General features: G+C 36.0%; 1 protein-coding gene across 4 annotated transcripts in view; it reads right to left on the bottom strand.

The window, feature by feature from the left end:
• Positions 1-25,545, bottom strand: part of LOC122574712 (lachesin-like) — an 86,671-nt gene that overhangs the window by 44,767 nt on the left and 16,359 nt on the right. For all 4 annotated transcript variants that reach the window (XR_006319145.1, XR_006319144.1, XM_043742621.1 and 1 more), the window contains exon 3: positions 6,546-6,637. Coding sequence is in view for 2 of the 4 variants with exons in the window: in XM_043742621.1 (XP_043598556.1) it covers positions 6,546-6,637 (92 nt within the window). In the remaining 2 variants the exon portion in view is untranslated. The remainder of the gene's footprint in view (positions 1-6,545; positions 6,638-25,545) is intronic.

The raw sequence follows: 25,545 nt of genomic DNA, 5'->3' as shown, positions 1-25,545 counted from the left end.
TGCTTTCCTTGGCCATTGTAACAAGATACCGATTGAAAGAGGCAATAAGAGGGGACACGAGCATGAGTTCGATTTCAAGTCGATCCTGTCACGTTAACACACATGCTAACGCTGGGCGTATTCGATTGCATAAATTGTAAATATCGATGTTAACACTGGAGAAATGTTTGCAATACCTTTAACACGAATGTTTATGAACAGATAGAAAAAACTTGCACAAATCGAAAGTTTTGGGAACCTTTTTTATGAAAGATTGTTTGAGAACCTTTTTTTCTTTTTTCAACTTGATCGATAAATTCGAAAAGTTTCGATTAACTATCGCACTGTTACTTTTGGGGCTTTTGGCATAAGAGTTTTACACTTTTGAAATGATATTCCTTAAAGAAAATGCAAAGAAAAAAATATTTTTCTAGTTAAAAGTTCTGCGATAGAACACCCTTCTTTATACGTATTATATGGTAGTTATAGAATGGCTCCGTGTATTTCATTATAGATGAGACTTATTTTGATATAAAGATACCTCTGGAAAAATTGAATACACGGATTATGTTTAAAAGAAATGTGTTATGAAAATGTAAATAGAGTGCAAGTGGTGTAAAAATTATGGCTCTTTTCTGTTTATATTAACTTAAACACCATCTAAACAGTTACAGAATTAAAATGAAAATTTGTCTGTATATCTAATACATTTGTATACTAAATTTCAAAAGTTCTAATAGCAAAATCCATATCTGCGTACAACAAAAATGCAGAATTATATACGTAGGTTGGGTATGCAATAGGCGATCGGAGGTTGAATAAAAAAACATAATTTTATTATGATATTATATCGTTATATTGTATTATAGAGAGTAAGAGAGAAGGAAGAGGTAAGTCACGAGTGAAATATTTCTTCATTCTTTTTTCTGTTTTTACCTTTTCTCGATTGCGTTTTAAACCATAAAAAATTTCTTCATTTCAGCTGGTAAAACGACACTTGAGCAAGTCCATAAGTGACAACCAGAATTGATTCAACGTAATTTGGTCTTGTGTTTAACTGCTTATTCTTAAGTTGAATAGCCCCTCTCTTTTCGTTTCGTCGTTCGTTAAGCAGCCGATAAGCACAAGTTCCCAATTGGCCGGAAGCCTGTTTTCAGCACCTCGCACGTTCCTTATTTATCCCTTTCACTATCGACCATTAGCGCTCGATATTCGATAAAACGAAAACGCTGAACCCTTCACGTTGACCTTTTCACAATTTTACCACCCTTCACTAAGCCGGAATTATTATTTGTGATAAATCTCTTCCCACCCAAAAATCATTTTATATAGATTCCAGTTGAATAATATGTAACAGCGTGCATCGTGTGATTTTTTGTGGAAAAATAAGAAAAAGATGTAGAATAAAATTTGCTCTGTCTCAGCTTAGTTTTCGAAAAAACGAGTTTGAAAATTTATACTTAAACATGGCTAATTCTGAACTAGATAGTACTAAATAATCGACAAGAAATCATTCTATGTGTGAAAATAAGTCGAAAATGTAGAATAAAGCTTTTCATAGGACGCTTTGTTTTTTTACGAAAAACAGATTTGAAAATTGACTACACGCATGCACTAAACCAATTCTTAATTAAATATATTCAAATTCTATTTTCTTCAAAATAAAATCTTAAATGAACAAATTTTATTTTACATTTCTTACTTGTTCTCGCATCGAGACGCGACACCCTATTAATGGTTAACTCATCCAGTTGATAATTAGCTATGTTCAAGCTATGGTTATTCAAGTTATGGTTGTTCAAGTTATGGTTCAATACTTGGTAAATTATCAAAGTCAATTTTATCGAAAACTAAGTCGAAAATGAAAAAATTGTATTGTATATTATTATTTTATTTTTCCATAAGGGATCATGTCGCGTCCGCTTTTACATGATATTGGATCAGATCCTGTATATGATTTACTCAAGCCTTTTTTTATATATCCTTTTGAATGTATATTTGGATATTTGTATCTAATTTATAAAAGAACTTTGATTCTATAAAATTACCCGAACAATGATAATTTTATTGAGGAATTATTTCTTTTAACATGTATATACATACATACAATACATGTATGTGTGTATGTAGGGTGAGGCCGTACGAGTGATACAACCGAGCAAAAGGTAATGTTACATAAAAAATTAAGTAGAAAGAAAATAATAATATTGTATTTTATTCGAGAAAATCAAGTTTGAAATACACGTGCGGTTGAATAACACTGTTCAATTCATATCTAATTTTGCAGCTTTCAGTAGGTGATTCGTGTAGATTTTTATGAGCTAAATACGAATCTGCAAACAGGCAGGTAAAGGCAGGATGTAAAGATGTTTCGCGTTTTTCTTGCATTTTTTCTTTAGATGACAATTCTTTGGACTCTTTCAAATAAAATGATATGGATTGTTATTACATTACAAGCATTTCAATATTTTGAAATAATGATCAAGATGAACATCTAAAACGCATTATTTTCTCCTTATATTTTTCAATTTGTTTCAAAAACAAAAGGTCTAGGGGAAAATCTAATCACATCACGCGACAGAGGAGGCATTTCTACTAAGGAAAGTATTAAAAAATCTACAAATCGTGATATTGTTTATATTGTAGTATTAAAGCGAATTTGCCGTCCTCGGTTAATCGATAAGAATCGATACTCGATCCGAGGAAGCGATGTCATTGCGGATCATCGAGCTGCACGCTTTCACCGTATCTTTCTTTCTCTTCCTCTTTCTCTTTCTTCGGAGAAATGCTATCTGCACTTATTGCGGAGTGGATGCTTCTGTGAGAATGGAACTACATGTATACTCGAAATAACCGCGATCGCGAAATGTTAGTTCCGCGCTTACAATAAAGACCCAATGCTTGTTTCGAACGAATTCCAACGTCGCCAACTATTCGATGTAATCGTGATTTTGAAAGCGTTATGCATTCTCCAGAACATCTTAAATGCAACTATGATACATGTTTGTAAATTGCTTAAGAAATGCAAACGCAACATGTGAAATGGTCAAATCTGTCAATGGTCAAATAATTCAAATTTATGTGCGTCTCGGATTACAGGAATATGCGCTTCTCTGCTGCAATTCCCTTATTACGTGCTCCTTCTTAAATGATAATCTTTGGCAGGTGCATACTGTTTCTGACAATGGATATTAAGTTTAATGGGTAAGTAATAAATATAATCAACATCAACGCACGTGTCGATACACGTATCGATTGAGAGTAAGCTCGACGGCAATATAACAACGATCATTCGTAAATGGTCCCCAAACGCGATGATTTCTACTGAAGTTTCAATCGGAATCAGCCGTTGTCGGAGCCTCGAGGATAATATAATTGATTTCGCGGAAAGTAAAGCGCGGAAAGGAGCACGATGGAGTTTCGCTGGTCGTACGAGGCTTTGGTAGCCTGTGCAAAGGTTACTACGATCGCTCCATATTCATTAACTTTTACAGAAGAATTAACGGATAATGAAACGAAGGAAAAGTTGGAGTAAAGTCACAATTCGTTTGGAGAAACATATTGGATTGAAGAGTGCACGATGCGCGCTTGTATTACTCGCTTTCATAACAATTCTACTTAATGGAACTCTGTAAATAGCTAAATGAGAAACTGGAAAGCCAGTTGTCCTTCATTTTCGCGTATTTATCAGGAAGTCGTGAAAAAGAAGGAACGAACGATTCGTCCGGGACGAATTAGCAAGGATCTTTTCGAGAAGATTCCCGAACGCGTGAAAGGGAAGCGGTCCAACTATTGACTTACTTTCGTGGTGAGTTGCTGGCAGAAAAGAACATGCAACGAACGTCATTCTACAATAGTAGAGAACTAGGACGGATCAACAGTCAGCGAAGTGGAGTATCAGCGGTAAAGCATAATCTAAAACGGATAAGCTACTCGATCTACATGATATCTTCGATTTTAGCTTGTATTTGCTATGACTTTTTTGCTTGTATTCATATGACTTTGTTAATTCAATTTGCATTCGAAAACAAACAATCTTAGCCGTACATGCTTATAAATAATAATAAATGTAATAAATGCTTAAATAGCTAGATTACTTGTAAACAATAACTAGTAATTATACATATTCAAAGAGAATAATAAGATGTTGATAATTGAGTTAATTACGATATATCGATAACATGTTTTTATCTCTTTTATTGCACAATGCATATAATGAATATAATATGTGAGTACCTCGCGTTTATTATTCATTATTGGATTATACATATAAATATATAGAAATGTGAGTGTCTTTGCATTGGATGAATTCATTTTTTATAAAAGTTAAAGCAGGCAAAAATTGAACGATGTTTGTAATTAAATGTCATCTGGCATCTCTCCGCATTCCTTTGTTAGAAACGGCTCATTGCATTCTATTTAATATTTGTCGATAGATTCTTGTATTTTAGTTTCATTATATTTCTTTCGAAAATATTGAAACTCACAGATCGAACGATCGATATATTTTTACAAGTCTAATTTCCATTTTTTGAGATTTCATTTTTTTTTTGCTTACTTTCAAGTTATTTTACTTGACGTTAGGAGCGTAAGAGATTTGTAGAAAAAACAATCGATTAATTCCATACCGAAAAAGATATAAAACATTGGTACGAATAAACAATATGAATCTCTCCAACTATGAAGCACATAGCTCCTATAACACTACTTGTAAATATATTAGATTGTCTTTTTGCATTCACTTCAAAGATATAGAGAAATTTATTTTACCTAAAAATTTTCGCTAAAAATCACCATATAGATGCACACGAAAACACTGAAAACTTTTCTGAAGAAAAGTCGCGAGACGCGTAGAGGAAAAGAAGAAAAGGAGAAAAGGAAAAAGAAAAAAACGCGTCGTAAACTGCGTGTGAATCTGCAACGAGATTGTTTTTTTCGCGCGGTTGATACAAGTATTTTCGAGAAGTTGACGATTCATCCAGTTTGTCTGTGTAAAGAGAACGGTATAGCTGACTGGATCCGCAAAAAGTAATATTTCATCGGGAGGAAAGGTCGTAAGGCCAATATGAGCGTATATCGTCGGTGACAGCGTGCGTTTCAAAAGCGGATTAGTTCCGGTATTGTATTTACAGGTGGTCGTGAAGTGAACGGCTTAGTTGCAAAATTGGTCGTGCGGTTCGTGATGCATCATAACTCGCGGCATTCGTTGTGTTCGGACGGTTTTTCAAATCCTCATGGAAACAACTTTTCACGATAATTGACGCTCTCGAAAGCTGGTTGCTGAATATTGTGAGTAGAGACAACATTATTTCTCTTTTTCGAAAAATATATGAGAAAAAATTGATCGCGTGGGAGTCGTATTGTATCGTATCGTATTATTTGAACGAATGAAAAGAACTTGTGATATTATGCAATAATTATTTTAATTGTTTCCACTTAAACCTAACTGTATTTGTTATATAATTTTTTCTATATATAAAGAAGATTGATCACGCGGCGGTACACCTATCATTTTGTTTAATTTCGGTTTAAGAGCTCTGAGATATTGTGACTGTGTACCAACAAATTTTGACCAAGTTGAGATTGCAATTTGAAATATTATCAATTTGTAGGTTTTATTTGTAGATATTAGCAAGACTGATAAGAAAGAGATGGAAATAACTCTCGTCCTTTTAAAAAATATTTTAGGTATGTTTTAAATTAATCAAGGTATCGGTATGAAAATTTCCTATTAAACCTATTAGACCTATTTGTAGCAGCACATGAGCTAGAGGACAATTGAAATCATGTTGTTATTTTGCCTCACAGTATCAAGATCCTTAGGATACACTTAATGTAATAATAAACTACAGGCAAAACAATATCGCCAGTACATGCAACCGTCGAACAAAGAAGAATTTGAATTTTCCGACTCTCCCCCGACCAGTATAAATAAACGGACGCAACCGAAAAGAGTTATCCGTTAGTCCTGCGAATCAGTTATCAACCAGTTATCAGTTATTAATCAGAGTCTACGAGTATCTACGAGTATCTACGAGTATCTATCGAGCATCTATCGAGTATTTATCAGCGATCTTATTTTGCGACTTATACACTGTACGAACGTCTCAGTAAATATTGTCTGTATATTAATTTATTTAATTATTTTTAAATATATTCGACAGTTTCAACAACGAGCAACCTCGTCTAATAAATCTCATGATCAAACATCCTCTACACAAATCCTCTATATATTAAAATGACATTGATTATTGTTTCTGCATTATTTGTTGGACATTAATCGAATTACTTGGTATTATTTGAAATATTTATATTTCATATTTGTCGATGGAAATATGATTATTTCATATAAGATAACTGCCGTGGCCGTCGTCCGAGTGTTTATACCGGACCATTGATAAAATTTCAAGTAATATTTTGACAAATATCGTACATGTAATTTTTAATATTTGTCAAAAAATGCGCCAACTAATTGAATTATTTGAAATATTTATAACGTTAAGCATGTTCAAGTGTATTGTGAAATAAATATGTTTCATTAAATCTTTCTTTTGCGAGAGACTTACCAAAAATGTCATTTGGATAAATTAAGAGAGCTATTAACACCATTAGAAGTGCTTTTTGCCGATCCACCATTTTGTCACGGTCATCGATCCAGCTGGAACAATAGAAAAAGTTAATTAAACGCATGAGAAAGCGGTAACACAACATCTGAAATAATTAAACAGCAGCAATTAATTGTTTCTGCCCTTATTAACGAGCAGAACTTTTAACTTTACGTATTAAAATTTCCGTTTGATTTCATTATTATTATAATATAAATTAAAAACTTTCATCTTTTGTTAAAACGATTTGAACATTTCATTATCAATTTGTCGAAAATACGTTAAATAAATGATCGAAAGAAACAAACACAATACAAAACTGAATGTAATTTGCCGATCGCCAAAAAATGATTGTCATCTTTCGAAAACTATCCATATAGAACAGAGATCGCTAAATATCTTGTTGTAGCATTCAAACGGATGTATTAGGTTGTCCCAAAAGTTTTTTTTTCGTTTTATAAGGAAATAATAGATGCGCAACATCTTTTATTCCAATAGAACAAAATGGATCATACATAATTCAATAAAATAATATAAAACAAAAAATGTTGTGCATCTATTATTTCCTTACGAAACGAAATAAGCTTTTGGGATAATCTAATATTTGGTTCGATCAGTGTCTGATTAAATGCGAAATATTGGCAGAAAATCCGCAATCTGCTTCGATTTGATACCAATTCGTTCCTCTTCCTCTGCCTACGAGACGGGGTGAAAAGAGCTCGATAGAAATAAAAGAGATGTCTTTTTTCTCGTGGTAATCGTAATATAGTTCGACTGGACCGAGTAAAGTCGAAACTAGAAGAAACTTTAAACCGAATTGAAAGAGCGAAAGAGATTACTTTATAGGGGAAATAGTGATAAACTATCATACTCTTCATCAGTTTCTTTAGGGAATAACGAAACTCTTTAAGGACAAATCGATTACATATTGATCGTAAAATATAGATCACTGTGTGTACATTCAAATGAACAGCTGGCGATAACTACTTTCGAGTATCCCAGATTCGACACGATAAATTGACAAATAAATTTGTTTGATATTTATAGATACGCAGTAAATGAAAATAGCGACTTCTTCTCCGAGAAGACTTTTGAAGATTTCCCTTATTTAAAGAAAAGGTATGGGTTAGCTTCATGTTTCGTTATGTATTCATTTTTACCTTGATATGAGTTAAGCATGGGTTAGGTTTATGTACATATTGAGCCTGAGGGTCTCCCCTGCGAAGTCGGAGGCCATCTGGTTCTACGACAAGAACAGGCGAGGGACTCCTCCGCCCGGTCTGTACGTAAGCATGGCGGGAGAAACCGTCGGGGTGGGATCGCGAATGCGATACCTGGGTCTCGTCATCGACAGCCAGTGGACGTTCGAGCCGCACTTCGACTTCCTGATCCCGAAGGTGATGGCAGCTGCCAACGCCTTGTGCGGCCTGCTGCCGAATATCGGCGGGGCGGGAATCGCGGGGCGCCGATTACACGAGGGCGTCGTTCCGCCCCGGTATGGGCGGACGATCTGATGGCGAGTCGCCACAACATCCTGCTTTTCAGGAGGCTGCCCAGGGTAACTGCCATCAGAATCGTCAGGGGATACCGAACGGTGTCGCACGCGTCGACGACCATTCTGGCCGCGTCTCCACCGTGGTAACTTCGGGCGTTGGTGCTCAAGAAGAGGTACGACCAAAGGCCGAACAGGCGGCGCCAGACGACCTAGGAACCGCCGAGGATTACGTGTGGGACCAGTGGCGATCCCAGCTGATCAACGAAGGAGGCCAACACCGAGGCGCGGAGGCGGTTCTCCCAAATTGGGGGACATGGAGAAGCCGCCGCGACCTCCCGTTCACCTACAGGATGACCCAGGTACTCACGGGACACGGCGTGTTCGGGGAGTATCTGATGAAAATCGGACGGTAGACGACGGACATCTATCACCACTGCGGGGAGGACAGGGACACGACGCAGCATACGCTGGAGTCTTGTCCGGCGTGGGAGCTGCCCCGCTACACCCTGCGGCACGTCATAGGCGAGAAGCTGACCTCCTCGGCGATCATAGAAACGATGCTGAGCAGGTCACAGGAATATGAGGCTGTCCGCCTCTTCTGCGAGCGAGTTATGCTCGCAAAGGAGCGAGCAGAAAGGGAAAGAAAGAGAAATTCCCACCCTTGTAGGATAACGCGATGGAGGCGGATGGCGGTCAGGCAACCTAGAGCCGCTTCATCGCCACCACAACGGACCGCAGCTAGAAGGAGGCAAGCCCCCCCTAGCGCCAAATTTAACAGTCAGGGAATCTATAGGACTGGCTCGAACGAGAGGACGCGGGAAGGGATGCAACAGAAAGATAATTCACCGAGGTTGCTGGAGCACCCCTGTCATACGCGTAGGATGGTCAACGTGGAGTTTTAGTCGGTAAAAGTCCGACACTTAGCGGCAGCGGAGTGTCCATGAGGATTTCTCCACGTGCAAAAAAACGGTTTATGTATATATATATACATAATATGTATGTATATATATGGACGTGATGATATTATAAATGTATTTATACCGCGATGTATTCATACTCATTATCACCTTAACTATGTAAGAGCCACGAAACATACATATAATATCACCATATTCGTATATGAAGCTAACCTAAGTGTAACTCATACCAAGATAAAAATTATTTTTATCAATATCTTGGAAATTAAAGCTGGTGATTATATGTAAGCGAAATTGCTGAGAATAATGTCCCGGACAACATGTTTGAAAATCATTGAAATCGGTGAGGTGAAACTCTAAATGCCACTTATCATCGTGTAAATTCACTATTCGTCATCTTTTTGTTATATCTTGCATCTTACATGGCATGTATCAGAAAAGTTACGTATGAATCACGAGATAGCGTAGTAGAACATGTATAAACATACGATCACATAAACACGCATCAGCACTAATATATCGAAAGGAGAGGAGTAACTAAGAAACAGTTCGAAAATTGAATATCTCAGATAGAAACAGAAATGCTCTACTTATCTCTGTCTATTTCACGACAACGAGAACTTTGCTGCCCTCCATGTTGATTTTTCATAACTCAATTTTCAAACAGTTCTGCCTAGCGAATATCGAAACTTATTTATATGACCTTTTCGGGCCTCAACTACTGCTTCTTTAACATTGCGCGTCAACTTCTTTGATACGCACGAGCCATGTCACGCTGCACCGCAACACTCCCGGACGTTACTACAGTACGTTGCGTTACGCATACTGAATATTAGGTATTTACCAGTTATTTAAGATTACTAGGTATTTAAATACATGCAATAAAAGTCAAAAGTCTCCATCAGGGTTTCCCTCAGTACGCCGAATTCAAATATCGATAAGACAATATTAACTCAATGATGAAACTTCTTTAGTTTTGGCTTTCTTTTAATTAAGCTTTTACTAATGTACTTGTGAGATTTTTCTGATTAAATTAAAATTAAACACGATATATTTTATTTAACAAGCGAAACAATTAAGTTAATATCATTAAATTAAAGCAAAATATTATTATTATAATCAGTATAACGTCACATTTACTTACATTTGTAAAAGTTTCATTCAACGAAAATAAGAAGTAAAAATGTTTTATCGTATTAGTATTGTCTGATCGATGTTTCTTGTCTTGTCATATCGACAAATAAATGATACGTCGAAATAATATTGACAAAGCTCGCGTGTCGCGTTGTGTTGTATCGCTTTTGTAGAAGTATGTGCTCCTTCATAGTTGCGAATTACGAAATTACAAGGACAGAGTTCGCGTGACCCGAAGTAACATTGTATCCTCAAGACTGACCAAATACTACTTGTTGAAACGATCTGCATCAATCTATTCTTAATTCCCGTAACTTTCCATATCTCTTTAAAACGGAAACAGAGAGTCGCGCAAGAAGCTAATCCACGTTTGAAATTTCATTCCTGACGAATCTAGAATGAGCTTGCCGGCAAGCCAACCTCTTTAAGCGTGTTCCACCGATCCGTTAATTTAAGGAAATTTTCAAATAAAGTTCGCTCGTACATCAAACCGCACGAACAATCAGCCGCGTAGAAGGGAAATTCATCCTGCTTCCACCCAGAGAGTGTACCTACATATACATACATATACCGAAGTTTCGCCTAAATGTGACGCGTCCCATATATTTTTTTTTCTCCTTTCCCATAAAACACGTGAAAAGTGATTTACCCCGTGGAATTTTAATTTGGCTCGTGATTAAAACGGAATTTATATTCTGTCTTTGTGATTACACTTTTTCCAGTAGGGGAAGTTGACTTCGTACGCAATATCAGTTTTATTATTTTTTATGAATATTTTAACCTTTAACCAAAGAGGACATGCCCCTGGAATTGTCAATCTCTTGGATATAGCAATTTTTTCATTTATGTGTATAGACTTTCTAGATTTTAATGCGTCTTATCATTTCTGACAAAAATAAATTATGCTATATACTAACTGTCATAGCAGGTATAATATTGCTATAATATCGTGTAAATATATATCCCTCATTATAAAAATAGAATTATAAATGAAATTAATAATTTATTATTTCTGGGTGATACGATAGTAAGAAAATAACTACGAAAAAAATGAAATCTTTCGAAATGATACGAAGTAGTGATAAAAGTGTCTCATTTACTCTGCGACGATAAATACAGATCGCTATTGTAGCGTCAGTCCAAGGAAGTAATGAGACACGATATATTCGCATTTCAAACTGTTTATTGTTACTGACTTTCGGTACCCTCCGGTACTGTTGGAGGCACTATCCCCATTACCGCTTAACTCGCTATACTAACATATTTGCTGTATTAACGTACCTATGTATATCTACATATATGTATGTATAGACATAGAGTATAGACTCTATGCATACATACTACATCTTTGCATCTACGATACATATTGATTTATAAATCATTGTTACTCTTAAATAAAACAACAACTACCACTTAATGTTAGGTACAGGAAAAGAATGAATGGAAGAAAAACACGCGGAATGTTGTAATTTTAACTCAACTCTCGTTAATTTTTCACTGATCTGCCAATATCAAGAAAATGTAGGACAAATATATTTATTCTGGAGCGTCGTTCTAAATCCTAAAATAAATTTCTCTATCAAAAACTCAATAAAGTTCTTTCGAGACTTAACGTGATGTATTACCATGGTGTTTAATAACAGAATGTGAAAAAAATTGATTAAGCAATTAAGACGCTTCCCTCAATTAATAATTACAGATTCTCCGAATTACTCGAGATTCAAAGCCACTTCCTCAACATTTTATTTTCACTAGATTTCCTTCTGTCGATATTTTTCATTAAAATAAAGTAATCCTAGTTGCCAACGTATCATAACGCAGTTCCCGACTTTTCAATGGTATTATAATACGTCGAAACGAATGAGACGTGGTAAAGAGAAAAGGAAAAAGCCCTCTGTCACTCCAGTTGGGTGGACATTAATTGATATTGGATAGTCTTTGCCTTATTTGAAAACTAATATCATGTTATGATCGAAACATTTTTATTAAAAAAGAAAAGCCAAACTCTCTGTTTCATTGACGAATGGAAGATTACGACGAATATTTTGAAAAAGGTTGTGTTCGGTGTATTAATATTAGAGAAAGTGTTGGAAGAGAAGAATGTTGAAAAATAAATGCTTTTATAGAGTGAATAGAGTGTGCAAATAATTTTAATCTAGTGCAACTGTAATTCTGAGTACCTTTTGAGATGTATGTACATGTTCCTTCGATTGATTTAATTTAAAAAATATTCTAGTTCAATTTAGAATACGTAAGAGAAAATAATATAAATTATGTGTTGTGAAATATATTATAAGGCATATTAATTAATGTTAAATTTCATTTTATAATACAATACACTGGCGAGGACTTTTTCAGGGACTTCCCTATTTGACGGTACTGGGCTAACGTGGCCTCGTCGTATACATTTTCTTAATTTACATTGATTTGTGGGTGTCGTTGTGTTTTGAGGCTGTACAGTTACCGCAAGGTAGTATGGGTTTGATACATCGTACGTCGAACAAGCAAAGGTAAGGAGGTCGCTCTCCTCTTATGATACCACTAGAAGTGAGATAAGCCCCGTATGACGAATTGTTATATGTATGTATATCTACATTCTTGGTAGTACGGGATCAATAAATCCCGTACGATTTTTTGCTACGTTATGTTATTTTATCTTATAAAGACTCAATTAATGTTTATTGCGGTAAAAATAGTAGAAGAATGACGGAAATATCAGTTTCATACGTAGCAAAGATTCAATGAAAAACAAGTTGTACAGGAACAAGCAAGATACGATACGTCATGGCGCCTCTATGTCCCGTGCTGCAATGAACGCGATAAAAGTTATATAGTTTGTTCTTTCTATCATCGTTATGAAAAATCACTTTATTTCAAGAAATGAAAGGGGCAAGTAGGGAACAAGATATATATTTCGTAACAAATTTTATATCGCGCGAATAAATAATTTCCCATGAATTTCGTAAATATTCAACATGGTGTAACGCTTAAAAGTAACCCAATTACTTGACAAAAAGTTTAGTGACCCATGAGTAATGAGATTAATGGTGATCTAGCCATACTTTCGCTGAACAAACAAGTCGACTTTGCGCGGGATTGACCCGCGGAACAAAAAGAGGTTAATTAATTACTTTTAGTTAGCATGTTTCCACGCGATAAGGGAAGTTCGTTCTCACAGTTTTGCACTTTATTTACCAGTGATGTTACTCATTATTGAGCTCGAGTGAAACGCGATGACGTGTCGTTTTCTTCAAAGAATTTTACCGAAATAAAAAAATTCTATAAAATTATCTCATTATGTACTAAGTAACTCCATAGTTTTGCTATATTATTCGAATAAAAAGTAACGGGAGATTAAATTACGTCGATGATTTCAAAAGCTATTTTTCAGATCCTTTCTTTCTTAAACATATAATACAAAGTAAATCTAGCATGTTAAGGTTAGGTTAGTATGTTGTATATTCTAAAATATCAATCGCTCAAAACAAAAAGGACAAGTTCTATCACGCCTTTTACAATTGAAAGATTTGGTAAAGTAATAACATTTCCTTTGCTACGTCGAACGCTCAAATTCGATTGTTAAACATTATCACTGTTTATATTCACAATTCTTTTCATTTTCTACTCTTCAATTTCACTTGTACCGTGCAATAGTATCTCTGATTTAGATAAGAAAAATTAATTTCTAAAATACTGAAGAATCTTTCAAAACTTCGAATACAATACAATTGCAATTTTTTATCCTCTGTTCCTTAGCCTGCTACCGTTCTACAAAAAAATAAATTTCAACTTTCCTAGAAATTCGCATATGTACACTTTTGTCAAATAGAAAATACAAAATTGCAAAAGGTTTTTATGTGTATGTAATCGGAAGTGTGTGTAATTAATCCATTGGAAAAATTTGTACAGCGCGACGTAAGCATTTCAATTTCTTGCATTTCTTGAATTTCAGTATAAGTAGCTCAGCCAATTACGAATCGGCAAAACGAAATTAGCACGCAGAGCATCACTCCGGGCTCAAAAAATGTCGTATCAAAATATATGTCACCTCATTTCAAGTGTGCCATTTGAACTACATAGCACTTTCATCGTTATTCCATTACTTTTTATACACTATTACTAAGTTCGTTAGTTATTAGAAGTTATTAATTTATTAGACGTTATGTACAAACGAATAATTGTTTCCATTGATCGCCTATTTGACAGTTGAGGTTATCGGTAACCTGTGTCATATGTTTTTCAGACAGAATACGATAATTTATTATTCTATTTGAACATACATAACTTATCCTAGTTTTGTTTATATATGCTAAAGTTCTAGTTTTCTTTGTACATATCATCGACTAATTGCAGAAATAGTTTGAAAGGAATGAGGACTTATAGTCGATAATTGATAGTAAATATATTCGACGGTTTTTCACGCACATTTGATAACATTTGATTTATGACAATCAAGGCAGACGTATGTATGTATTTCTATTGTCTTTTTTTAACCAATAACTATTCAATATATAAATAATTAACATATTATAAATATAGACTGAATAAATAATTCATAATACATATTCGACATGCAATGCGACTAGAAAAGAAAGGCTTTGAAAATAATTCAATTTTGGTTTTCAATAAGTCTTTAAATTTGTTATAGATCATATAGGTTTTGTTATATTTAGACAAGAACTTGAAATAACCTTTACACTTTGTTATATTTTAATGACGAATTCTCAATATTAATTTAGACGTTAATTAAGTCGTTAAATATTCGTTAACAATTTTTCTCATTTTTAGATGAGTTAAGAGATGTTTCGATGCAAAAATAAACGTTCCTTTTCCGTACTGTTCTCTTGGAGATGCCCTTGGGGGTTTATGTTTACTAAGGAATTTTGATTTGTTGCAAGAATTCTCGAACATTTGTAAAACGCAACATAGATTATTAGTAGAAAACGTTTCAGGATTTGATAACGAATATTCGTAAATAGATTAAAGTACATTCACAATATTTATAAATACATATGTATCAGGAAGTATATTACAATAGAAAAATGATGTTTTAAATATATTACGTTTGCTAAATAAGATACTTCGTTATTAATAACAAAGGGATAATAATCAATTGATAGTTTTAGAAAAGCAGCAATATTTTCTTAAATAAGCTCTCGAAAAAAAAAAATAAAAATATGAAAACAACGTATTTTACTTCTTTCCTCTCCCCTCCCCTCCCTCTCCTTCCATATATATTTGTTTTTATTTAATTACTAATATACATATTTTATTTAATCTGCATTAAGACCGACATATATATATATATATGTCGGGTTAGCGTTAGGATTAGAGCTGGGGTTAAGGGCGTGAAACAAACCCTCGCCGTGATTAGACATTGTCGTTATGCAATAGAGAAGATACTGACTAGAGCAAACATGATTGTTACAGATATCGACAAGTAACCGTGCTAACTAGATACTCGAGACACCAATGACAATGATCCTAGGTTCGATAACGAATCCGCGGTCAACGGGATAACAGATGTATGTTCTCACAAACTCTAAGTCCGACTCTTGGTTAACAAACGTGAAAAATTCGTAAAGACGTTATTCTTTCTCGCCGATGAGGTCGCACAAGAGAATGCCTTTCCGTCGCGATGATGCCACAGAGAAAAACTATGACGGGGTGTGTCTAAGGGCACGAGATCATCGGATTCGTGGAGCGATGCCTTCGTCCAGAAGGTGAGGGAAATTGACGTGGTTGTTAATTGGTCAATTTCCAAATTGGTGGTTAGAAAAGGATGCTAGCCACCCTTGAGAGAGAGAGTTGTTAGCGAAAGCGTCGTACGTGAGAAAAGAAGATTTCTCATATATACATATATACATGTATACATATATATATATATATATATATATATATATATATATATATATATATATAATGTAACTAATATATATGTCGGGTCGTCGTCGTAATAAGGGCCCGAGACGTCATCGGAAGAAAGGGATTGGACACGCAATGATTCTTCGCTGGAACTATGCATCTTCCTTGTACAATCGAAGCGGCGTTTATTAACACGAGTATGAGTTTTACAGAATTAATAAGCAACCGAGGTGATTTGACGCTGGTGACAAGGGCCTAAGGTTCGATAAGTCAGTCCGCGGTCAACGGGATAGTGGGTGTATGCTCTCACAAACTCTAAATCCGACTGCTGACAAAAATATTCGTAAAGACGTTACACTTTCTCGTCGATGAGATCGCACACGATCGAATGAATCTCCGTCGCGGTGATGCCACCGAGGAAAACTATGATGGGGTGTGTCCAGGGGCAAGAGGTCATCGGATTCGTGGAGCGATGCCTTCGTTCGGAAGATAAGGGAAATTGATGTTGTTGTTAATTGGTCAATTTCCATATCGGTGTTTAGGAAAGGATGCTAGTGGGAAGCGTCGTTCGTATGAACGTAGATTTCCCCTGTCTTCCCGTAATTGGGACAAAGACTGTTTGTCTGTTTAAATCTTAAGATTTATAACAGGTTCTCAGGCTAACTGAATATGTGCTGTGGAGATGCATCGACCTCTGGCAATCACCTTGCCCGGAAAATATAGACCATTGGGATGTTTGCTGTCGATTGTCGCTACAACTATTTCTTTTAAGGAGAGCTATACTATTACTCCATATCCTTGCGAGGTAAACGGCCGTCCCTTGACCGCGGCCACGCTGGCAACTGACCGTCGCCTCGAGCCCCGGCTCATTGTTACAATACAATCGGATCGAATGACAGTTGCTTAATTACGGCTATGGTAAAATCTGGATTACAATATTACGGGGTTTTCTCCAAGTTCCAAAGAAGGCTCCGGTGTTCCTTCATCTCCTATATAATATAATATATATGTCGGGTTCACATTATGATTAGGGTTAGGGGCGTGTAACGAATCTTCATTTGGATTAGACATTGCTGTTATGCAATAGAGAAGATATTTACTAGTACAAATATGATTATTAGTACAAGTGTGGAAATTACAGAATTGACAAGTAACCGCGGTGATTAAACACTAATGACAATGGTCTTAGGTTCGATAACGAATCCGCGATCAACGAGATAACAAATGTACTTTCTCCCAAAGTGTAAGTCGGACTCGATTTACTTGTCTACGATACAAATATTACTAAACTGACTCTTTGTTAGAACGTAGAGTATTCACTGATCGTGAAGGCGCTATGTGATCCGCTAATGAGACCCCACGAGAGAGAATAACTTTCCGTCACGATGATGCTGCAGAGGAAAACTATGATAGGGTGTGTCTAAGGACACGAGATCATTGGATTCGTTGAGAAAGTCCTTCGTTCGTAAAGTGAGGGAAATGGACGTTCCTGTTAATTGGTTAATTTCTATGTTGGTGGTTAGAAAAGGATGCTAACCGCCCTTGAGAGAAAGTTGCTAGCGGGAAGCGTCGTTCGTGAGAAAAGCAGATTTCCCGTATCTTCCCGTTGTAGGTGGTAGATTTAGGAACTATTAGGATAAAGACTGTTTGTCTGTTTGAAGGACCTTAGTTAACTAAATCTTAAGATTTGTAACAGATCCTCAGGCTAGCTGAACATGTACTGTGGAGATGTGTCGACATCTGGTAATCATCTTACCCGAAGAATAGGGTCTGCGTGTGGCGAGCCACGGGACAGAAACCGTTGGAATATTTAGTGTCGAGTGCCGCTACAACTATTTCTTTTTAAGGAGAGCTATACAATTACTCTATACCTCTATTAGGTAAAAACGTTCATCCCGTGACCGCGGCTACGTTCAGCGACTGGTTGTCACCTCGAGCCCAAGCTCATTATCACAAATCTCGAACAAATACAATCGGATTGAATGACGACAATTGCTTAATTACGGCTATGGTAGAATCTAGATTAAAGTGTTAAGGGGTTTTCCCGAAATTCCAAAGGGAAGGCTCCGGTGTCCTTTCATCTCCGACATATATATAATAATACAATTGTAGTATCGTGGACAGATTGTCTAAGAAATATCGGGTGAGCTATGAACAATTTTGCGAAAAAACCGTAAGTGCCGACAGTCCGAAAGGGTCGGGAAACTTCTATGGGTCAAGCGACTCATCAGAGTATCGTCGGTTCTTCAGTCGAATAGTTACGCGGAAGGAGACGTACGTGGCCATGATCGCGGACGATTACGGAACACGTACATGGTGGGGGTATGAGAAAAGACAAAGGGATGTTTAAGGGAGAAAGACGAATTAATCGGCAGTTGTTAACTGAGAGTCGAATTGTGAGGAGTCGCTAACTAAGTGTCGAGTTGTGAGGAGTCGAGAGTTGAGTTGCCAAGTTGTTATGAGTTGTAAAGTATTAGTTGTGAGTTGTAAATCATCTATTTAGTTGTCTTTGTTATAGTACATTACTGTATTTAGTTCATCTTAAATAACCATCGTTTCTTGCTTAATTCATTGTAAATAGATCCATCTATCAATAAACTTGTCATTTAGGATAGAAATCATTGGAAACCCTAATTTCTAATATTTCTGAATAAATTTCACCGTTAAGAATAATTTTTAAATAGCTAAAATAATGTAAAATATAGGTAAGTAGAAAATAAACCATAAATAAATAAATGAAAAGAATATAGTTCTTGCTTGGACCTATTTCACTTTTTTTTTGCTATTAATTATTCTATTTATATCTTAATGGCAAAGAAAATGAAGAATATCGGCATATTTCATTGGTATAATATTTCATTAGTTTATACACTTACTGTTTAACGAACAATCTTCAACTAATGAGTTCCGCGATATGTATTTTCATTTGGAGCACAATCTCAGCTACGTTTTCGAGTGAAATTTTATCAAAAAGTTCGCAACTGTTGGTATGCTGCGCCGGTCCCCATTTCGAATACGCGCCACTGTTACGAACAACCATTGTTGCACCAGACTCCTTTAATATCCGCCATTAAATCGGTCATACAGTAGTATTCATTTACCGTATGACTGGCGTAATCAAAAGCTCTGTTTTTCTTTGCTTTACAGGAAATTTTTAATTGTCCAAGTTAGCCGCATTGTGTTCGAATGCGATTATTGTTCGAATACACGAGATTAATGGTTTTTAATCTCCGTGACTCAATCTCGTTCGAGAACAGAGCGTGATCGGTGGAACTCAAGTTTGAAAATGGAAGCATGTTAAAGGAGATGTGAGTTGGCCTTGCCATGGGTCACCAGTGACAATATCACAGATTCCTTTTCTCATTACAAACAAAGAATTTGATAGAGAACTTCCCCGGCTATCAATATATATACGCGTTTTCTTGTGCGGTCTGTCTGTTCGTCTACCATTCGCTTTCCTTTCCTTTTCTCTGGATTTTGTTAGCCCCGCTCTTCCTCCCGTCTCTTTCTTTCGTTTATGACGTTAAGCGGCTCAGTAAAAGGCACTTGCAAACAAATTATGATTACGGATCCTCCGTCAGTTGTCCTTGTCATCATCCTCGACATCTGAATTGTCGTGCTGAATACGGCGGAGGGTTAAAAAAGAAAAAATAAAAAATGAAGGTGGAATTGGCCATTATGCGCTGACGGAGAGAAAAGGAGGATGCTCGCAGCGAACAATCCGACCAACTTTGAAAATGTTTCAAGAGAAACTCGAGCTCGTTTGTGTACCCGTGGGAAAATTAATGCTCGCTTGTTGCGGGGAATAAATTTCCGGCCGACGCACATTTGTTTCGTTTCGTTTTCGGTCTCGATCTCGGTCTTGCTCTCGATTTCGATTTGGATTCTAACGGGACGCATACAATTCAAGCGATACGACGCGACACAGTTCAACGTGTAATGGTTGTCGATCTCGACTCGATACTACGAATATTCTTCTTGGCTTAATTAAATTATCTCCGTGAAAAATGAATCACCGTTGAATCAACGCTGCTTTTATGGTATCTTTCGTTCAAGTTACAGTTACGGGTTACTCTCAAAACAAACAAAACAATACCGGTTCGCAAAGCTTTTATTCAATTTCGAAATGTGACAGGGTTCGTCCTGGTTCTGAACAGTTGAAGTATGCCTAGCATTACTTGTTTCGTTTAGCTTTATATACTTTTTGTGCTTTATGTCTTCGAGAAATAATCGAAACCTTAGGTTTATCGACAAACACTTATAATATAATATAATATAATGTAATATAATTCGTAGTCTTACTTCTTTTTAATTTAATTCGATTTCATTTATTCCAATACGTGGTGTGTATGGTTAGACAAGGATTACATGTGTAAAATATTTTGACATAACGTAGTAATATTAGCTTAGGATTTTTAAAGAATTTTTGCAATTACGTGTAAAACAAAGGTTGCTGTTTACCTAAAAACTACCACATGTTGTAAATTGCACAGCTTAACGTTAATTTTGTTACTAGCAGCAGTATCTCATGCATAAATACAGAGTTGTACAGTTGTGCAAAGTGTGCAACAAAGAAACTAATTTCTCCCATTTCCATTTTTAATAAACATATAAATACCTGATACACTGCCAAGCGAAATAGAGGAATTCTTATGATTCATAGTCAATTCATACGTACACCTACAGTTTTGTTTTCGCTTTCAACTTTTACATTGACCAAGATATCGAATTAGGTAGATTAAACAATATTCCTTACAATAGTTATTTTATTCACGGAATACTAAAATCGAAATACAAATGTAATACCTTCTTTTTAACCAATCGAAAATAATTGAAATTTCATTGAATGTATTACTAATTGATAAATACTATATTTCTAGATCCTAGGCATTTGTCGAATACTATTGAAACTTCTTAATTTTTATTTTAATTTGTGACATTTTTGTGTTACGTAACTGTTACATGAAGTAAGGATAAATGAAACCGTCTTATCCACCGATAAAGATAAATATAACTTTTTCGTTTTCCTATCGATAATAGAATTATCAAACCGTCAGTAAGAGGAGATTTTTCTTACCTTTCTATTTGCAAAGCGGTAGCTACTCTCGGACAAATCAAACGAAGGAAACAAATGGCAAGCATACATTACATTGTCCCAAAAGTTTCTTTCGTTTTATAAGAAAATAATAGATGCACAACATTTTTTATTCTATTGGAGAAAAAATGGATCGTATATAATTCAATAAAATAATATGAAACAAAAAATATCGTGCATCTATTATTTCCTTATAAAACGAAACAAATTATTGGGACATCCTAATAGAATGTAAAGCAGTTTGAAACCACGAGTCTACAACGAAACAGCCCACATGTCGCTTAGACTTCGCCATCAAATCCGCCAAAAAATAATCGTAAAGCGGAGAAACCGCGTTGCTTTTTTCCCAAGATTCGCCATAGGACGATGTTCTACGTTGGGAAAAACAAGTCGTCAAGGAGAAAGTCGTCATGGAAGTTCAGGCTCTCGTTGTCTCTGACGTTTGTTGACTAATGGTCAAACCGAGGGTTGAATTCCGTGGTTAGTGATCGATTGATTAATGTATCCCGAAATTAGGAAAACTGGCAGTACCATGGTGCTCGGTTTACAAATTTCACGAGCAAATAACGGTGAAAAGAGAACTGAAGTTGATGCATAAAGGGTAGAAAGAATGGAGAAACGCGAAAACAAATGCGGTAGAGATCGCCTTCTCATAATGGAACAGAGGCTCGTTTCCGAAGGAACTGAAGGAAGTCGTGTCCGATGCTGAAAACTTTTCCAGAACTTGTCCGTCTCTTCCATCCGTCAATTCTCTCCTTTTTGCCTCTCTCTTCCTTTCTTTCTTTCTTTCTTATCGCCCCCCCCTTCTTTGCTTTCCGGCCTTTGGTTGGAAAACCAACATCATCAGACGGTAAAAGCCACCCCTTCCCTGACACCTTGCAGCTTGTAATTTTATGATTTTCCGGGAGTTTTGGAAAACTCGTGGCCACGTGTTGGTGACTCCTCGTGACAGCAGGCTCGATGTGGAATTTAGATCCCGGTATTGAGACGTAGGGGTTGAGCGGTTGAGTAACGAATTTGATGTCGGTTTCGCGTGCAGCGAAAACAGAAATGGCAAATGTATTTTCTTCCTCGGCGGTCTTGGAAAATTTATCTTTTCATATGTGTTTTCTTTCTTCATAATTTGTAATTCAAGTTCCAAGCAACACGAAGATGGTACCCCGCTGGGGGTAACCATCCACATGCTATATTTTACCAAATATTTAAGCTATAATATTTTATCAAATGTCCTACTGGACAAATTGTAAAATTTAAATAAATAACAAAAAACAAAAAAAAAGTTAAAAAAAGTTAATTCGAGGAATTAGAGGCATGCCTCTCTTCTATAAGATGACGAATATTTTGTTCAAATGCGATATAAGTAAAGAATCATTACGTCCTTAAGGATCAAACAGTGAAAGTAATAAAAACTTTGTTTGTCCAAAATTGTAATTGTTAGGAAGATGATACATTTACACTGTACATGTGAATGTGTGTGTAAGCGTCAGAGAGTGTCCAGGCCTTAGTTGGGACAAAAGACGATTGGTAGTCGTTAAGAAGCATCTGGAAGAGTCGGTTGACAACAAGCGTGTGTGCGTGTAGGTTTTCGACGTCTTCAGAGGATAATATATATATATTTTTTTCTTTTTTTTTTTTTTTATTTATGGTTTGTTTACATTTTACAATTTGTCCATTAGGACATTTGGTAAAATATTATAATATATATGTATAGCTGTTGTGTGTGAATAAAATAAACTTTTGTATTTCCGAATCCCTCCTATATCTCTACAGTAATGCTTGGGTAGTAAAAGAAATAGGTACGAGAAAGGTATTAGGAAAATTGCTAGATTTCTTTCGCTTTCACAAGCACAATATCAAAGATTGATAGATGATCAGTACGCGTAAAAAGAAACGCAAACACGATAATCCAGAAGAGGAAGAGTAATCATACGACACGTGGATGGAACGTCATTTCTTGAAACTCGTCCAAGCGCAACAATTACTCAGTCCAAGTGTCTATACAGATTGGTCAAATGGAACTCGAGACCTTGTAGCTTATTTAAAATTTGAATCTCTTGAGAACGCATTCGAAGCGACTAGGGCAACTCCGGCATGGTTCTCCTTACAGTGCAGATGTACAAAAAGTACACACGCGACAAACTTGAAACTCAGAAAACAGTTTTTCCATGGAACGTTTGATCATCAACAACGTGGGAGAGCGAAAAATTGCGAAAACATTACATTACAAACCGCAAAGAACCTGGAAGTAATATGTGTTTATCCTTTGACTCTGGAGTAAACGGGATCTTTGTAGCATTTTTTCCTTTTATTTTTAACCTGCAGGGTAACACACGTTTCTTTTTGTTTTCCTTAAACAAGGGAGGAACCCTCCTCGAGGCACAGTAGGGAGCTTGCTGCGGTAATTAATGAAAGTGAGTTTTCATTAGGGAATATTTCCTCGCTTTTTTCTTTTTATTATTACCATTTTCTTTGCCGTTGAAATATAGCATTATACGACGTTTCATCAAATTGATCGTTGAAAACTTCAAGGGATAAAACGCGCGACCTTTTTGCGTACCCGTTCGAATCGTAAATTTCTTTGCTTGGAAATATTTGCTTTGTAAAGAACGACCGAATGCGTATTCGCAAATGTTTGAGAAAAGACCATTGTAGTTTTTCAGTGTTAATAAGTGAAAATTTTATTTCCCGGAATATTATAACAAATCTGTCGTTCTGAAACGACTAACGTTTAACTGATTACAGTAATAATTGAATATAATAAAAAACAAAATTTTCCGATTAAAAACTACAAAGGAAGCTTACGATTGACATAGAATATGTCGTATTTTCATTTATTTCTTAAAATAACAAACATATTAGACGACAATAGTCATACAATAAAAGACTCGTGTACAACGTTTTATCGTCTTTTCAATCTTTGAAAGCTATTCTCTTTCACGATAGATCTGTGTTCAAATCGTAGGTTTTTACACGCACGAAACGTTTCAAACGGAAATTCTTCCGGTATGCGTTACATTGAATTTACAGTTTTACTTACGTACATCTTGATTCATAGTAATCAAAAAGAACGAAAATTCATCGTAATTTTATTTGTTACCCTTCGCTCTTTAAAATATAATGGTCCCTTTGTTATCTCGATTCATTAACCTTCAATCTCTTGAATTTTACTCAAATGGATATATAATTATTTCAGTAAATAAAATAACATTACGATACATTATGATCGCAAAGAGTTAAGTAATTCACGTGAAAGACGTTTGAATGGACTAATTCGTCGATCGTAGTTCGCTCTATTAGTCAGCCCCCGTGAGTAAGATTAAATCAGGCAGACGTACCGAACCTTGTACATCGCCCTCCGAGACCAGTTTCGGTTTCAGATCGAGTTTCACATCTCCAAACTTCCATCTATTCCTACTCTTGCCAACGCGAACGTGTCGAATCTCAAGTTTATCGTTCCATCCAAACCTTATTGAAATCTAAAATAATCATCGTGAGGAGGGAAAAGATCGATTCTGCGTGCGGAAAGCGAGTTTAATCCTAAGAGGAGTACGTCCTGATATTATCTCTATGGTTGGTTGCGGCATCTGTCAAATTTTATTTTTACATGTATATTATTTTTCATGTGAATAATTTTTGGGGTACGATATTCCCCACATTTATAATCAAAGAGAACAGAACACATTTTCGCGAGGTATCGCAAGCACAGCAAACGTCTGTAGTCTCTTATAAGGATAACATTCCGTTAAAGGGGTTAGCGCAAGGTGATAACTGGCGTGTAGGCGTGCGCCCGTCTGTCACAATAACAGGGAAGTCGCCGGAACAAAGAGGTGTCCATTCCCGAAATTCCGTAAATCCCGTACACAGGCAGTGTAATGCGTTGCCGCGCTATGTTAACTCTGCTGACTTTTCGAAATTATAGATGAGACAAGGGAAGGGGTTTATCGCCAGATCGTCGCCGTAAAATAAATCACAGTACAGACCGAGAGATGTACCGGACGATATATCTATGTATAATATATTCTGACATGTCAGATGTAGATATGCTTCTCCTTAAGTTCTGTAGATCTGTGAAGTTGATTCTCTCAAGTGCATAAAAAACAGATAATATTCGTTCGTCCGCGATTTGTTCGCATTTATGCAATCAAAATTTTCGTTCGTCTATCCTTCAAAACAAACAAAAAATGATCTCCAAATTAAAAAATTTGACATTAACGCCACATGAACTTTTTCGTTAATTTGCGATGTGCGCAAACGATCCAGCGTGTCCGCGTTTTTAATATAACAACAATCTTTTTCAATTGTAATTCGTCTAGGAATATGCTACATTTTTTGTTTCATCTTTTAATCGATTCGTAGAAAACATAGGATGGACAACGCAAACTGCCGTTGTTGCGCGTTGAATTTCTGTGACACAGCAAGCTCGGCTAGTATTGGATTCAAGTGTGCATCGCTTCA

Source organism: Bombus pyrosoma, linkage group LG14, assembly GCF_014825855.1.
Source record: "Bombus pyrosoma isolate SC7728 linkage group LG14, ASM1482585v1, whole genome shotgun sequence".
Lineage (NCBI taxonomy): Eukaryota > Metazoa > Arthropoda > Insecta > Hymenoptera > Apidae > Bombus > Bombus pyrosoma.
This window is presented reverse-complemented; position numbering and strand designations above follow the sequence as displayed.